The 17,279-nt window shown below is 53.8% G+C and overlaps 5 protein-coding genes across 5 annotated transcripts; 2 read left to right on the forward strand and 3 right to left on the reverse strand.

The window, feature by feature from the left end:
- Positions 1-551: 551 nt before the first annotated feature.
- On the forward strand, positions 552-2,047 carry HMPREF1541_06188 (uncharacterized protein; the record flags this gene model as incomplete). Its single annotated transcript, XM_008720524.1, has 2 exons — positions 552-1,399; positions 1,444-2,047. The coding sequence occupies 2 exons, from the start codon at positions 552-554 to the stop codon at positions 2,045-2,047; spliced, it is 1,452 nt and encodes a 483-aa protein (XP_008718746.1).
- A 737-nt stretch (positions 2,048-2,784) lies between these two features.
- HMPREF1541_06189 (uncharacterized protein) lies at positions 2,785-4,288 on the reverse strand (the record flags this gene model as incomplete). The annotated part of the gene is made up of 2 exons (XM_008720525.1): positions 2,785-4,144; positions 4,194-4,288. The coding sequence occupies 2 exons, from the start codon at positions 4,286-4,288 to the stop codon at positions 2,785-2,787; spliced, it is 1,455 nt and encodes a 484-aa protein (XP_008718747.1).
- Positions 4,289-4,569: 281 nt separating this feature from the next.
- Positions 4,570-6,221, reverse strand: HMPREF1541_06190 (uncharacterized protein; the record flags this gene model as incomplete). The annotated part of the gene is made up of 2 exons (XM_008720526.1): positions 4,570-4,852; positions 4,903-6,221. 2 exons carry the CDS (start codon positions 6,219-6,221, stop codon positions 4,570-4,572), a joined length of 1,602 nt encoding a protein of 533 aa, XP_008718748.1.
- A 1,193-nt stretch (positions 6,222-7,414) lies between these two features.
- On the forward strand, positions 7,415-11,873 carry HMPREF1541_06191 (uncharacterized protein; the record flags this gene model as incomplete). The annotated part of the gene is made up of 3 exons (XM_008720527.1): positions 7,415-7,621; positions 7,667-10,505; positions 10,555-11,873. 3 exons carry the CDS (start codon positions 7,415-7,417, stop codon positions 11,871-11,873), a joined length of 4,365 nt encoding a protein of 1,454 aa, XP_008718749.1.
- Positions 11,874-11,985: 112 nt separating this feature from the next.
- On the reverse strand, positions 11,986-13,883 carry HMPREF1541_06192 (uncharacterized protein; the record flags this gene model as incomplete). Its single annotated transcript, XM_008720528.1, has 3 exons — positions 11,986-12,692; positions 12,779-13,812; positions 13,855-13,883. The coding sequence occupies 3 exons, from the start codon at positions 13,881-13,883 to the stop codon at positions 11,986-11,988; spliced, it is 1,770 nt and encodes a 589-aa protein (XP_008718750.1).
- Positions 13,884-17,279: the final 3,396 nt, after the last annotated feature.

Genomic DNA, 17,279 nt, shown 5'->3' on the forward strand with positions numbered 1-17,279 from the left:
CACGTGGCAGTAATTCGATGGGCTCGCTTTTCCGCACCTCCAAATACATCCATTCACATCTACCGCCTCTTTTCTGGCCACAGCGACGAAATGATTCTCGGAACTACTCAAGTTATCCTGCTTGCGACTCACTCGTCGCATATTGCACCCAAATTCTGGCACAAGCACACATTCTTTGTGGCCGAAGGCGATCGAGACTCTCTTGGGATTCTTCTTTCCCCGCCGCCAAGGTAGGAGCCAAGCACTTCAAGCAGTCGCCAAGATGGCGGAGGTCTGGGGAAGGTGCCAACTGACTTGTTGATCGCTGACTCTTTTCGGATGAACAAGCGAAGACTCTGGGGAATCTCCAACTTGATCCCTGTCTCGTCGGTGTTACTCACGCTGGCAGGGGTGGGAAGAACGGGCAACGGGGCAAACCCATCCTCGGATAGAACTTCGGTGGCGTCCATTCTGGCCGAGGTCGTGGGGCGCAGTTTCTTCAGTGTCTGGAGGATATGAAGGTCCTGTAACGCTTCTCCTTTCCCACCTCTTTCCAAACCAAATCTCTCATCATGACTGAAACCGACAAACCATTCCAAGCCCACATTGAAAAGGCGGAGGTGACCTCGGATGCATCCTCTCATGAGGGTGGAGAGGCCCGCGATTGGACTCCCGAGGAGGAGCGGAAGCTGGTCTGGAAGATTGATTTTCGCGTGTTCCCTATGCTGTGCCTTGTCTTTGGTCTCTCACTCCTTGATCGGACCAACATATCTGCAGCATACATCGCCGGTCTCTCTGAAGATTTGAGGCTCGACATCGGCGCCCGCTACAACATTGCGCTTCTCATCTTCTTCATTGGCTATGCCATCTTTGAGCTTCCGTCCAACTATGTTATCCGCCGAATTGGCGCCCGGTGGTGGCTCAGCTTTCTCATTTGCGCATGGGGAGCTTGCGTCTTGGGCATGGGCTTCGTCCACGATTGGAAGATCATGACGGTTCTTCGCGCATTCTTGGGTGTCTTCGAGGCTGGACTATTTCCCGGCTCCATCTACATTATTGGAAGCTGGTATCGTCAATATGAAACGGCACGACGGGTCTCACTCTTCTACATGGGTTCTCTGCTGGCATCAGGATTTGGACCCATCTTTGCATACGCACTTTCACTCATCCGGGTCGGAGACGGCATGTATGCTCGTGGCTGGCGGTGGATCTTCATCATCGAAGGCATTGTCACCATCGCCGCCGGCGCCGCTGGCCCATTCTTCCTCGTGGAGTTCCCAGAACGGGTCACGTTTCTGAATGCTCGACAGAAGCACATCGCCTTGACTCGTGTCCGCCAAGAGAAAGAGAAGACCGAGGTTGTCCATCCCACTGCCAGACAATCGTTGAAGATGCTCATGGATTGGAAACTCATTGTCTAGTAAGTCTGCCGCAAGCCTGGGTCCATTGTACTGACCATAGTAGCTCCATTCAATACTTCATCTGCGCATCGAGTGTGTACTCGCTCGCCTTTTTCAAACCGATCATTCTGCGACAAGGTATGGGATTCAGCTATGCCAAAGCTCAGCTCCTCTCATCGCCACCATACGTCTTTGCGATCATCGCCAGCTTGGCTATGGCATATGTCTCAGACAAGATCAGGATGCGATGGCCCATTCTTTGCGCTCAAGCATTGACAGCAATCACTGGTCTCCTCATCATTCTCTACGCTGGCCCACCAGGAGTGCGCTACTTTGGACTGTACCTCGCGATCTTCGGTTGCCAGGCCAACATTCCTGGCTCGCTCGCTTACGGACAGTCAAACACTGCGAAGCAAGAGAAGAAGGGGGTGGTTGCCGCTGCCATGATCAGTGTCGGAGCCGCTGGAGGTATCTGCGGAAGCACTATCTTCAGGAGTCAGGATGCTCCATATTACATGCCGGGCATGTGGTCTACGATTGCGATGCAGATGCTCTACATCGTCATTACACTGTGCCACTCGATGTATCTCAAGCGGCAGAATAAGCTCGCTGATGAAGGAAAGCGACCAAGTCTTGAGGATGTCGAGGGGTTCAGGTACGCGCCTTGATTTTGTTGCAATGGCGATTCTGGACGTGGGGGGATATGGTCAGCAGTTCCACCGGGATGCTGAGCCATCTTGCGTGGCACGCCAGGGTTTCCTCGCATCTAGCATGAAAACGCGGCATTGCACAATTCAGAAGACCAGATGATGTGCGAAAAGGACGGGCAGGCATTTTCGAGGTGCGAAGAATAGCTTACCGTCGCAAGACTGGTTAGTAGATGGCAGCTGATCTATTTGAACCTGTCTGATCTTTGTCACAACCTAGCACTTTTTCGTACCCTTGCGAAACCGTCCTTCGCCTTTGCATAGAGTTCCTCCGGAGCAAGAGAACGACGAGTCACTTTGTGGTGGAAGGTAACCCGCATATAGTGAGTTTGTGCTGACCGAGTGCTTATACCGCGAATTGATACCGCAACCATGATGCATGTACAGAGCGCGTAGCGGAACACGACATTTATATTCCCGGGCTTTGGAAACTTGAGGGGGCCGGGACCACAGATCCCAGCTCGGAAGGGAAATATTGTTATCTATACAGTTGTACCTCCTCGAACTACTGATGTGACTTGTGTACAGTAGATGAAGTTGAGGATGGTGAATGGGAGTACCTGCATTGATGTCGACTCAATATTCAAGCGCCAAGGTGCAAGCACCGAGGCTCAAATGGCCGGAATTTGGCGGCATGTTCGCTCCCTTCAGTCCAACTCCTTCCACTCACTTCTGTCCAGCGCTTCGTCGCTTAGTTCTCAGTGGCCATTCGAGTGACTATTCGCAATTGTGACGTCTTGCCGCGCAGCGAATTCCTTGCGGTACAGATCCTCCATCTCGCGCCGAACTGCGACCGCCTGCGTCTTCACGCTCCATTCGACATCTTGCCAACTCAGGCCATGATCCTTCTTGACATCCTTCTTCAGGACGAGCCCATGCGCAAGCCCGATCGGCAAGCCTTCGATTTCGAGAGAAGCCGCCGCGGGCATGAGCTTACCATAGACCATGAATCCACCTTCGCCGTCGAGCTTCTCCCCAGCCTTTAGATCGCGTTTCGCCGTTGCAACGGTGTCCGCTGCAAAAGTCTGACATTGTCCTGTTGGCTCTCCTCTGCACATGATATTGGCAACCGAAATTCCGAGCTCAAGACCGATAAGGTGGTATGGCTTGAATTGTGCCGCGTACCAGCCAGACTTGTCGGTCTTCATACCATACTGGGCAAAACAATCCTTCTGATATTGTCCAGGAGCTACAGGGTCAGCGAAGAGAAGATCTGGAGAGAAGCAAAACAACCCACCTCGAATCACAACGTACACGCCCCACCGCAAATCGTTGAAGACCCATCGGCCGTCCGTTTCCATACATGAGACAACTTCAACGGTACCAGAGTGCTCGAGCTGGCCCCCTTCCGCAGCAGGCTTGAGCACCTGAGGTAGGTCGTGTGTGCCACAAGGTGGAAACTTTAGACCGGTACTGGGCGGTGTCAAGTCGCAACCATTGGCCACAGCCGACATCTCAAGGGCAGACTTGGTACCGTCGAGGAACGAGTTGAACATCTGCTTGTTGAAGTCACCCGTTGCCAATTGCTTTTCGGTGAAGCCATAATGCGACCAGACCGTGTCAGGCGTCGAATAGTGGTACTCAGGTAGGTGCTTTGTCCCTTTGCCAGCACAAACCACGTCAAAGCCTGCTGCTCGAGCCCAGTCGACCATTTCGGCGATCAGAGCAGGCTGGTCTCCATACGCCATCGAATAGATGATACCGGCCTCCTTGGCTTTGCGCGTGAGCAACGGGCCAGCGAGCACATCTGCCTCCACGTTGATCATGACAATGTGCTTCTTATGCTCGCAGCATAGCAGTGCATGCTTCACGCCCGCAGCAGGATTGCCTGTAACCTCAAGAATGACATCTATGCCAGGTTGAGCAATGAGCTTCTCGGAGTCGGTGACAATGGCCGTCTTCCCGACCTTGAGCCCTTCCTCGAGCGAGATCGTGGCCGTAGCGTCGAACTTGTCCTCCGGAAACCCCGTGCGTTTCAGCGATGCCAAAGCGCGCTCTATCGATAGATCTGCAATGCCGGCAAGTCGTACGCCTTTCGTTCGGTGTGCTTGTGAGATGCTGCCTCTGTTCAGGTCTGTTCCATGCTGTTGACGATCTTGCCACTTACTACATCGACCCAAACTTTCCCGCTCCAATGATTCCCACCTGGATCGGTCTCCCTGCAGCCTCAAGCTGGGCGAGTTTCGACGAGAGGTTCGTCATGTTGTCACTTTGTCAAATGTGTCAATCTGTCGAATGCGAGTCTGATGTTCTGCTGCTTTATATCACAGCCGAGGAATTCACTGCTTGTGATGAGGATATACTTTTGGACTCAATGTCGTTGGAGAAGTTCCTCCAGCTATTTCGTCGGACCAAGGACCGTGCTCCCCGGCCTTCGACCCCTCACAAGAGCTGGGCGTGGGGAAAGTTCCACAAGTTATTGTGGTATACGACAATGCAACGCAAAGGCTCACAACATACATGACTTCACTTTCGTGGCCTGTCTACACGCCCGTGTCCTTCTTTGCATCGGCGTCCTCCATCTCCACCACATCTGGCCCTTTACCACTCCTCTCGTCCAAAAGCCCCGCATTGACCTTGACATCCTGCCTCGCATCCTCCTTGACCGTGCATTGGTAAGTTCGGAACTGCTTGACGCCGACCCGGTTCTGGAACATCTCATCCAGCTCCTCCAGCGTGCGGCCTTTCATCTCCGGCATGAACAAGTAGAAGAAGGCCACGCAGAGGAAATTGCTGCCTGCCCAGATGTAGCAGTATTGTGCGCCCCTGTGTGTACACGTCAGCATCGTAGACGTTGCGGTGTGGGGAGGACTTACCAGTTCAATTCTGTTGGGTTGATGAAATATGGCGAGCAGAAACTCGTCAACCAGGCGAGCACATATCCCAGGCTCGTCGCTGTGCCTACCGTCCAGGCACGCAGTCTTGTGCTCACCACCTCAGTCGCAACGGGGTAGCTCGCCGCGCCGACACAACCGTTGTAGAAGAACTTGTGCAAGGTCAAGAACGCGACGAGCGAATTGGTGGCGGTCACCGAACCGGGCCCCGCCGTGCTGTACGCGATTGCCGTGCCCAGCTGAGCAAGACCACACGCCGTTGCGCCAATAATGAGGATCGCGCGGCGGCCCACGAGGTGGCGCATGGCGTACATGCCGAGATTGACGCCGAGGAAGCCCATGCATGTGGTCATGATGGAGTACTCGAAACCTTTGGTCACGCCGCCCTGGATGAAGAAGTAGGTCTGGTACGCGATCAAAAACCAGATGCCCGACGCGGTCTGGCAGGCGATCATGCCATAGCACAGTAGTGTTCGCCGCAGGTCCGTGCCGCGGAACATGTCGATGAAGCCGACGCTCTTGACGTTCTTCTTCTCCTCTTCGACGCCGCGGACCATCTCGGCCCACTCGAGCTCGATGCCATGCTGGTCGGTTGAATTGCCTCGGAGCATCTCGAGAGAGCGGCGTGCTGCTTCGTCTTTGCCCTGATGGATGAGGAAGCGCGGGCTCTCGGGGACGAAGAACAACGCAATGCTCAAGAGCACGGGGACAATGAACAGGCAACCGATGGGGATCTGGTAGGAGCGTTTGTCGAGCCAGACGCGAGTGTAGTTGACAATGACGGCGCCGATGATGGAGCCGATGTTGACCCACCAAGCGAAGAGAGCAACAATGACACCGCGGAGGTGGGCGGGCGCGGCTTCGGATGTATAGATGTTGGAGAAGGTGACAAGGAAGCCGTTGGATATGCCCAAGACGAGGCGACCAAAATAGAGGACGTTGGTGTTGGTCGTGGTGATCATGATGATGCACGATACGACATTGAGGAGGCACGCAAGCCACAGGCCCATTCGACGACCAAACCAGTGTGAGAAGAAGCCGGCAAGCATGGAAGACAGGAACGAGCCCAGAGTGAGTAGTGAGGCGATCAATTGCTGTACGACCGGATCGATACCGTAGCCTGTGGGATTTGACGCGTCTTCATATCCGAAGACGCGTAGGAAGCCAGGCATAGCTTGCAGAGCGCCTATGGCGGCACTGTCGAAGCCGTACTGCATGTTGGCGATGGCAACGACGCAGCATATGACGAGACATTTCCAGTTGGTGAGCAGTGAGCTCTCCTTGGGTTTGATGGCAACCATGATTCTCGGAGATGGAAGAGTCAGGGACAAGGATATGTAAGATCTCGCACAGCGTTCGCTTCACCGCGCTGATCGGCGCTTGAATCTGTACAGATGGACGGATTGCTAGGGGCGGGATAGCATGTAGCAGTCCAGCTTACTAGCCACGATGCGAGACTTGTATTGCATGCCAGGCCGTGGGGCTTGGGATATGTTTGGTGCTTCGATAAAGGCATTGGGGAAGCTCGCTTGCATGAAGCCGAGCCAGGACTCACCGTCAAACCCACTTGAGAGGTGCCGTCTCCGCTAGAACTTCCCTCCGCCCCACCGCCAAGTGGTTTCCCCAATGCGGGGGTGGAAGACCGAGGGATACATCCTGGACGAGCGTGTAGGCGAAGAGGCATAAAGAATGGCCAGGGTAAGCCACAAGATCCGTTTCCACACGAAAGCTGGGCTAGCACTCTTCGTGGTCACTAAGACTGCACTGCAGAGGTCCTTGGCGCGCCGAGCTCTGCGCAAGAATTTTCGGAGAATCACTTAACGGAAATTCGATCCTCAGCTACGCCAAACCCGAGGCTGGAATGCGGTTACGATCGACTATCGAGCGGCCCATCGCTTTGAGGCGCGGTCGACTGTAGATGCTGCAGATTTCTTGGAGGTCATCTCGTCGTGAAATTGTAGTCGGGTAGCGCAACTACGGTCAGGTCTAGATCGCGCTCACCATTACCAGGGTATTCACAAGCATAACTCCAGTTCCTCGAGATCGACTACAATGAGAGAAGAGGTTGAGAGAAGACGATGATGAGGTGGGTAGATGAGCACAAGTAGCCAGGAACGTTTACCGCGTGAAGAGCGACTCCGATTACACGGACTTGGCGCGATCGCGTTTTGATGACACATCACTCGAGCGTGTATGGTGGCATCATGTTGCATCGGTTCTCGCCCATTTGAGCAATGATCTCATTCCCCAGGCTTCAGCATTTGGCAGCACGTGCCGCCATGGCGAATCAAGCAACAGTACCTGCGGGCAGATGCCTGCTCAAGCTGGCATGCTTCGCCTCGAGTCGAACTGACTTTCTGGGGAAACAGAAGTACACGGCACGGCTGTAACGCCATTTCCGGAAAGCTAAGCATGCACCGCCAGGCAACATCCTTTCGCCCCTTTTGATATAGATGTGTCGCTGGTAGTCTGGCGTTCAACTTCCTCTGCAGCCATGGAGCAAATCAACAGCTCAGACACCCTTTTCGGGCCGGCATATCAAGGCCAAGGGAGGTCTTTCGACTTCACGTTGCTGTTCGAAGACACAATCTTGACCATTGTGCCAGCATCAATTTTCCTCGTTGCTGCTGGAGCTAGAGCAGCCTGGTTAGTGAACAGCCCGAACAAAGTCGTCTCATCACTGAGTAGATCAACCAAGCTGGTGCGACAGATCTCGCCTTTCAAGGACCACGGCTGACCTCTCCAGATACTGCTCTCGGCCTTTGCTTCTATTCAACTGACAGTGCTCTTGCTTCGCGCCACTAATCTTGAAGCCGCTACCAAAGCATCCGTCTCTGCAGCGGCCCTCGACTTCGCCGCTGCTTGTGTACTATTCATTCTCTCGTGCTTTGAGCACTCTCGCTCCGTAACACCATCGACCATCATCGGGCTGTATCTTCTGGTATCCTTCGCGTTCGATGCGGTTCGCGTGCGAACGTTCTACCTCATTGGAGGTTACGCGGCACGCGGCATTGCACATCTGCTTTCACTATCCCTGGCTGCCAAGCTAGGCGTACTGGTCACGGAGGCTATCGAAAAGCGCAGTATCCTCCTCGACCCGTACAAGGAACTTCCACCCGAACAAACCAGCGGCATATACAACAAGTCTGTCTTCTGGTGGATCAATCCACTTCTGAAAGTTGGATTTGACACCAATCTTCGGACCGATGACCTCTTCAATCTGGACGAGACCCTCGCTTCTGCAGAAGTCCACTCTCGCTTCAAAACAAGGTGGCACGCCGTTCGCGACTATCGTCCTAACTCGTTACTATTCGTGGTCGGTGATGTTCTGAAATGGCAGTTGATCATATCAGCACTGCCTAGAATCATCCTTTCCGCCGCCAGATTTGCCCAGCCCTTTCTTGTCCAGTCGACAATTCATTTCGTCAGTCACCGCGACGAACAAGATCTGTCCATTGGATGGGGACTGACCGCAGCTTGGTCCCTTGTGTACTTTGCCATAGCCATCCTTGGAGCAGCCTACCAACATCTACTCAATCGATGCTGTGCACAGATCCGTGGCGGACTTGTGTCCTTACTCTACGACAAAACGCTCGATCTCAGCATCGCCGCCAAAGACCCCAACGCCGCCTTGACACTGATGTCTGCTGACATTGAGAGAATGGTACAATCTCTTCCACTTTTTCATGACGTCTGGTGTGGCATTCTCGACCTTGGAATCGCCATGTATCTCCTCTACCTCAACCTAGGCAGTGCCTGCTATGCTCCAGCGATCGTCTATGTGGTTCAGCTGGTCGGCACTTTAATTCTTATGCGAGTCATTGCAGACTTTCAAAAGCGGTGGCTCAACGCTGTTCAGAAGAGGGTATCGTTCACTTCTGCCCTGCTTCATTCGATGCGGAACGTCAAACTGCTGGGTTTGGCGGCTGTGGTCAAAAACCGAACGCAGGCCCTTCGTCTTGACGAAATCAGGCTCTGCAAAGCCTTCCGGGTCATGGATGCCTGGCGAGTTATGCTGCAGAATGCCTCCCAGATCTTTGCACCATTCGCGACCTTCTTTCTCTACTACCTCAGAGCTAAAGGTAACGGCGAGTCCTTGGACATTGCCACAGCTTTCTCTATTCTGACCATCTTGAGAGTTATGGATAATCCTCTCAATATTGTCATCTATGCCAGTGTCCAGCTCGCATCCTCAATGTCATGCTTCCAGCGCATTCAGGAGTATCTGCTATCGACTTCTCGCAACGACGATCGGCTGTCAATCCAAAATGTTTACGAGTCCGAGGAGTATTGGGATTCGGTTCCGGCAACAGACAACATTCCAATGCGTAACATGAGTGTCAGCCGGAGCCCTGCCGATGAAGCAGTGTCGTTGAAGAACTGCTCTTTTGGTTGGGAGCAAGATGCAGAGCCCGTCATCAAAGATGTCGATTTGTCCTTGCAAGCCGGCTCTTTGACAATGGTGATTGGACCTGTTGGATGCGGCAAATCAACTTTGCTGAAAGGGCTACTCAGTGAAACGCCTCTCTCGCATGGTTTCGTTTATGTGAGGAACAACTCCATCGCATTCGCGGACCAGGAGCCCTGGGTACAGAACGGCACCATCAAAGAAGCCATCTATAGCGCTAGTGCCATCCCGCCTGACGCAGGCTGGTATGACGAGGTCATCGATTGTTGCGGCCTCCGAGAAGACATAGGTGCACTTCCGAAAGGCGATAGAACTCGTATCGGAAGCAAGGGCATCTCATTGAGTGGCGGACAAAAGCAGCGCCTGGCGCTGGCACGAGCGATTTTCTCCAGAGCAGAGATGCTACTTCTCGACGATGTCTTCTCCGGCCTCGACAATGACACCGCGGAGCACATTTTTCGAAGACTTTTCTCTCGCAACGGCCTACTCAAAAGGCTCCGGACGACCGTCGTCCTCGTTACCCATGCTGTTCACCGTTTGCCGTATGCTGACGTGATTGTGAGTCTCGATCAGCAAGGCCGAGTCTCAGAAGTGGGTAATTACATCGCACTTTCAAACAGCAACGGCTACGTTCACACTCTTGATCTTGGCCTGAAGCAATGGGACGACGGAGGAATGGATGACTTTCCGAAAGAGAAACCAAAGCCGTCGTTGAAAGTTGAGGAAACGCAAGAGCAAGGTACAGAAGATCTCCTACGCCGAACTGGAGAATGGAAAACGTGGAAACACTGGTTCAAATCATGTGGCTATCTATCGAGCGCCCTTGCTTTCATGGAAGGTTTCATGTGGATGGTCCTCACGCAGACTCCTGGTGTGCTGGTACGATTCTTCTCGCAAGACGATTCACTACAATCCGACAGTTCCGCAACGACTTTCATCATCGTCTTTGGAATCACGAGTGCCATGGCAGCCATTATGGTGCTCGCAGTTGTCTATCAGGTTTTGCTGGATATGCAACCACGAAGCGCCAAAGCCTACCATATCACTCTCCTCGAGACTGTTTTGAACGCCCCACTCATCTTCTTCACTCGAACCGACATAGGCTCGGTGACAAACCGCTTTAGTCAGGACCTCAGCCTTATCGATCTCGATCTTCCCTTCACCTACGTCGACTTTGGTGAGTCGATTCGGCGTCGTAGCATGTACCCAACTGATATCGTCTCTAGTGCTCTCCCTCGTCTCCGTCATTACAGGCATCGCTCTCATGGCGGCCTCTTCAGGCTACTTCGCCATCACCATCCCGGTCATGCTCGGTGTCATGTATGTCATCCAGAAATACTATCTGCGCACAAGTCGTCAACTCCGGTTACTGGATCTCGAAGAAAAGGCCCCGCTCTACACACAGTTCGGAGAGACAGCCGCTGGCCTGGCGACAGTACGAGCCTTTGGCTGGTCTCCTACCTTCGCGGAGAAGCATCTCACGCTCCTCGATCGCAGCCAACGCCCTTTCTACCTGCTTCTGTGCATTCAGCGCTGGCTGGCCCTAGTGCTGGATCTTGTGGTCATGGGCCTCATCGCTGTATTGTTGGTTGTTGTGGTCCTAAACCGCAAGACCATGGACCCTGGCCTCGTCGGTGTTGGGCTTCTCTCCGCTGTGACATTGAGTTCGAGCTTGACCAATCTCGTCAAGAACTGGACAGAAATGGAGACCAGCATTGGCGCCGTCAGCCGCATCCGAGACTTCGTGCGCACAACCGACCACGAGCACAAGGCCATCGAATGCGAGGATGTACGATCAACATGGCCTGAGAATGGTGAGATACGATTCCAACGCTTCAGTGCCAGCTATTCCATGGACTCGCCCATCGTGCTGAACGACATCGATTTGGCAATACGGCTGGAGGAAAAGGTCGGCCTCTGCGGCCGGAGTGGTAGCGGGAAATCGTCAGCATTGGCATCGCTGTTTCACCTGCTCGAATTCCGGGAAGGCAGCCTCGAGGTCGACGGTGTTGATGTCGCGTGCATCCCACGCGAAACGCTCCGGAGCAGGCTGAACGTGATTCCGCAGGAACCGTGGTGGATCACGACAGAGAATGTGCGCTTCAACATGGATCCATGGCATGCTCTTGGTTCCAGCTCCAGCGCCGACATAGATGCGGCGTACGTCTCGGCTTTGTCCCACTGCCAGGTTTGGAATGTCATTGAAGCGAAAGGCGGGCTTGACGCTGTCATGACGCCGGACTTCCTCAGCCATGGACAGCGACAGCTATTCTGTCTTGCGCGAGCTATGGTTCGACAAAGCAGGGTGGTGGTGCTGGATGAGGTCAGCGCCAATGTTGATATCAAGACGGACGAATTGATGCAGCAGATCATCAGGGAGCATTTTGACGGGTGTACGGTAATTGCGGTGGCACATCGGTTGAATACGATCGATGATTCTGATAGAGTCGTCGTTCTGAATCAAGGGCGTGTCGTAGAGGTTGGACAGCCTCGGGTATTGCTGAACATGGAGGGAAGTGCTTTCAAGGACCTACATGGCATCTGAGCGGAGAACGGCGAGGGAGCGGATAGCATGGGAGGTTAAGATGAGCTGCTTACACGATTCTAGACGACTGCTCAACAACGTCTGAAGCGACCTCCCAGATCCAGCATGCCGCTCAGGCAGTGATATGCGAGTCTCTTCTTTTAGGGTCATTCGCAATCACGTCACCATCGACCACCACATCACCTTCGATGTAATTCATCTCCTCTTCCTTGTCGTTCAAATGGTGGAACAGAACCCAAATGGCGATTCCCACGAGGAAGGTACCAATGCACAAGCCAACATACATCCACAAGATCGCCGGATCAAATGCCGCCGGCACGAACGCTTCACCAAGGGCAGAGCCAACCGCATTTGTCAGCAAGAACAGCGATTGCACGAACGACTTCATCCGGGGTGGCGCCTTCGTGTATGCGTACTCATAACCAGTGGCGGATGCAAAAATCTCTGAAATTCCGATCAACATGTACGCAGGTGTCTGAATGGCAATATGCACATTGTTTCCCTGCGCAACTCCGTTGGCATCCACGGACGCATCGCATAGTGGGTGACCGTAGCAGGGGCCGGCGCTGTAGATGAGATGTTGGACAATGGCGGCATACATCATGGCGAGCGAAGCGATGGTGAAGCCGGTGACAATGCGGGAGATAGGCTTGAACGGGATGTGCAACTTGCGGAGTAGGGGGTAGACGAGGCGGTCGAGAACCGGGACAAAAACGATGATGGCGATGGGGTCGAAGTTCTGCATCAAATCGTTCGGGATACCGTGGCCGCGCATCTGGAGGGCTTGTGTGACGAAGTTGTTCGAGAATTGGCCGTAAACTACCGGGATGTCAGTGAGTGAACATATTCCAGTTGGGGGGAGAGGGTCGAGGACGAAGCTCGAGGTGCGGAGCCATGTGACTTACCGACCCAGTAGATGGGGTAGAAGCAGAAGACCTTGCAAGCAATCAACGCTCGTTTGAGCTCGTCAACAAACTGGTCGTCCCATTTGACGGTCTTGTTGCTGCCTTTCTCGCGAAGGAAGGCTTGCCTGGGAGCATCCAAGTTGCGGTACCGAATCATCAGACCGATGGCTCGGAAGGAATCGGTGACGATACTGCCTTGTGGTGGACGGTCGACGTACATCTTGCGGCCGAGGACAAGGACTGTGACACCAACCGCAAACATACAGATGCAGAGGGTGTAGGCGGACCAGAAACCAATGTCGCGCTCCATGTAGGGAGTGGCGAGCAGCGAGAGCGCGCCAATATTGATCGTCCAATAGAATATGAGATAGATGCGCTGAATAGTGACATATGGATCAATAACGACACGCTCGCCCTTCTTGGTTACAGCGATTTCCATGGTACGGCGGGTGTATTGCTCGGCGATCAATGGTGCGACGTTGGCCTTGATACCGCCAGTGCCAAGACCAGTGAGGAGGATGGAAGTAACATAGCCTCCAAGGCCCGCGCCAGCTTGGAGCGAGCTGGGAATCGAAGTGCAGACGAGAATGAGGAGGCCGCACATGTAGACTCCAGCGAAAGTTAGGATCGTCTTGTACTTTCCCAGGTACTGATCGGCAATCAGACCTCCCAAAAGCGGCGTGGTATAACACCAGAATGTGTAGAAAGTGGTGAGACCGGTGGCACCCTGGTGGCCAAGACCGAGACCACCATTCCCAAGGCTACCATCGAGCGGCTTCTGAACATAGTTCTGGAAGATACCCTGACAGCCATAGTAAGTGAAGCGCTCGCAGAGCTCGATCACAGCCACCAAAAAGACGGAGTAAGGAAGACTCTCGCCGACATGACGTAGAGCCGATTTCTCGTATTCATTCGGCTTGCCACCAATGGGGGTTTCGCTTTGGTCCTTCTCAGAGCCTTCAGTTGAGACTCGGTCCTGGACCTGCTTCTCGACAGCCGAAGCTCGTCGCTCCTGCTCAACGGTAGCGTGTAGCCTGAAAAATTAGAAGAGTCCTCGCGGGTGTGGATCAACTCACTGTGCAACGTCGGATTCGTGTTCCGCCATGGTGTTTGTTGAGGTCGACGGTGACGGCTGGAGGAGTTGAAGATATTTAGAACCTGCGCGACAGTCTCAAACATGGCTAAGAAGGTGGAGTAACGAAAAATGCAACGTGGTACCACACCCGTAAACCGAGATAAGTGAGTTACATCTTTGAAGGGCACGAGTCGATGTCGTCCCACCCGCACCAAGCTCCCACAAGCAATTCCTTGGACGATCTTGGAGGGCTTATCGTGGTTTAACTTCTCTTTCGGCTAAAATAAGCCTATTGGGCTGCCCCCGTTCGCAACCCTAGACCCACCAAGACCCCTCGCCGGCGTGGACAACCAATCCGTATCCAAGTCGTTGGGTAATAGGTTGGCGGACGGAGTAGACCGAGGGCCATGCGTTTCCGGGTGCCACTTTCGCAAGAGGCTGAAGTATCAGGGCGGCTCTTGATGACGGAAGTCGGCATCATGCATGATAAGACTCAGGCTCTGGGTGTGCTGACGGACCCCTCGGAACGTTGCCACCGCTAAGCCGGGGTTTCCGGCTTCAGCCCCACCTACAGCTCTAATACTGTAGGTAGGTCGCGTGTCTGCGGGTCGAATGGTTTGTTCTGGAAAAGTCTGCTTCGACTTCCTGGCCCGAAGAGCGGACAGTTCTGATGGGGAGTGGCCTTCGAGCGTCTTCACGCACGCCCTAATGTGTAAATGGGCTTCCCGCAGATTGTCACGGAGTTTCATTCGCCCAACTCGTGTACAGTAGGGCTCGGCCTTGGCGTTGTCCCGAGCGCAAGGCTGGATTAAAATCGCGCGATGGACGATGTTCCTGCGTGTAGTCTATGTCGCCAACGGTGAGATTGGAGGAAGTGGATGAACTGGCGTCATGTATTTCAGAAGCGAATTTGCCAGTTTCGAGGCTCTTGCTCTGGTTTAGCATTACCTTGTCAGAGTCGAAACCAGACGATCTACTGTGTCAGTGTCAGTTGCGCCGGGCAGTCGCAGGGAGACTTTGATCCGCGGGCCAGTCTACGAGAGTTGCTCAGAGATAGTCATGCTTGATGCTTCTCGTGTTCGAGCGCTGAGGCTGACCTGAGCCTGATATTCGATGGTTAAGCCTTAGCCAACACGTGCGAGCCTAGATGAAGCAGAGCGTCTTCAAAAAGCTGCTGACAATGTTATTCTGGACAGCATCTACATCAAACCGTCTTTCGAGGTGCCTTACTTCACTCGAGCATCAGTCACGCCTCACTTCATGACCTAGCGCCAAGACTGCGAAATATTCCTCCAGGTCGCAGCCTGCGATCTTTTGTCTTCTCTGCCACACCGATACTGCAGTCATCCAACTCAAGGTGTTGTTCCACCATGTCTTCAGGCCTGCCATCATCTTACAACATGTTTCATCAGACCATACTCGACCCACAGCGTCGTCGATCGACCGATACGGCCACAGGCCAAGAAGATATCGACATCGACATGGAGGCTGAACAATAGCACCCTCAAAACCAACTCAACGCCCGAAGGGCGCCAAATTGGGCAAAGCCCTACTTAAAACTCGACGCGGAGGCAGCCAAGAAGGAACGCGGCGAAATTGCCGTTGATTCCCGTGACAATGTCCTGATAACCTTCCAAGATGACATGACCAAGACCTGCATACCTGCCAGAAAGTTGACACTTGCCGACTTGGCCCAACTTACACTCAAGGCGCAGCATGCTGCAGAAGCTCCATGGATCTACGTGTTTGGCCTTTGCCGTCCTGCAGACAGCTTCAATACCAAGTCCTGCCCTTTGAAGAGGATTCCGCCGTGACTGAACTCTCTGTGCTTCTTCCGATACTCAACCGACACCTGCAAATCTTGCAACCGCAGGCTATGGCAACTGCCTTTATCCCTGCTCGTCGAAACTATTTGACCTTTGTCCTCTTACAGATAAGAGAGGCTGGTCGTACCATTGCCGCTTGCTCTACTGAGGCAGAAGAAGTGGTGGAAAATGGCCTGAAAGCTTGGTGGCGACTCGCGCGACCATACTTGAACCCCACTTCACCGAGGTATGGGACCGCATCCAAGCTGTATCCCTCGAACCCATCCGTGATTGCAACCCCATCGACGAAACCCTGCAAGCTCCACGCACTTTTGCGTGTTAACACCTTGAAGAGTTGGAGAGCGTATCACACACGTCTCGGTGTCCAACCCGATGCCTTGCATCTGCGCCCATGGGCCCCCAAGATGCCCGCCGACGGTCAGACCAGCGGCGACATCCTTTTGGCCTCGCTCCTCGCGTGGACCACATTTCCCGGCATTGTTTGGAGGGATGGAGCGGCAGCTGTTGCTACCGTAAGGCGACCAACATACATGGCTGGCGTAAACGACATCTCGATACGTCCACACCCCAAGCAATGATCATCGACCCAGCCAGGTGACGCAGACATCTGTCACTCGGCGCTTCGGTTTATTGATGCGCTTCACGCCAAACCCGGTTCGAACGTTGCTCTAGTCTGCATCAGTTATGATCAACATTGCTTGTCGTCCGGCGGTTCGGTCTCTGGATGCGCTTCATAGCAAATCCGGGTCCAGCGTTGCTCTGGTTCGCTCCAGTTCACCAACATTGCTTGTCAGCCGGCGCCTCGGTTTCTTGATGCGCTGTACACCAAACCATATTCCAGCCTTGCTCTGGCCTGGTGACGGTCTGGACTCCAGTGCAGGCAAGATCTTGCTAAAGCCATATTTGGGCGTCTATGCCACGCTGCTCCAGTCGTCAATATTGCTTGTCCACCTTCGAATCTCGGTCAATCCACGTTCTCTGTCCGTCACACGCTTCATTCAGCATCGGCAGACACCGCCGGATGGATTCCAACCTACTTGACCGGAGACAGGCTGCTCACCGCAAGACTGCATCCCTTTGCCACTCAAAAATCTTCACCAGGGCAGCAGCGAAGAAGTAACAACCAGAGCAGAACTGAAACCGGAGACCTGGAGAAGCTCCTCTAGAAGCCGAGCAAGCTCGCGGAGTGCCCGTGATGGCTGCGACGGCCAATGGCGGCAGTGACCTGTTCTACGTATCTCCGAGCCTCGATACCGCTGTTGTTGTCCTGATATCCTTACCGGAATCACTGCCAAGCGAAGGACTCAAGCTGCTCGGAATCGCTACGCAACGCTCGGCTGTCCTTCCGAGGTGTGGCATACATGGAAGGCATGTATCCGAGCTTGTTCGGCCATGATCTGGCAATGTTGGATCTGATTCGGCCTGAACATCTCGATGCGATAACGGCTACTGGCTGCGTTAAAACATCTCTGAATGGATGCTACCTCCTTTCAAGGACCTGTTGCTAGCTGCTCATGCCACGGTGACGCATTCCTTCGGAGTTCTAGCTCGCGGAATCATGAAACGTGGAGTGGCAGGCCTCGTGCCGGAGACTCTGGGA

Source organism: Cyphellophora europaea (genome assembly GCF_000365145.1).
Source record: "Cyphellophora europaea CBS 101466 unplaced genomic scaffold supercont1.5, whole genome shotgun sequence".
Taxonomy (NCBI): Eukaryota; Fungi; Ascomycota; class Eurotiomycetes; order Chaetothyriales; family Cyphellophoraceae; genus Cyphellophora; species Cyphellophora europaea.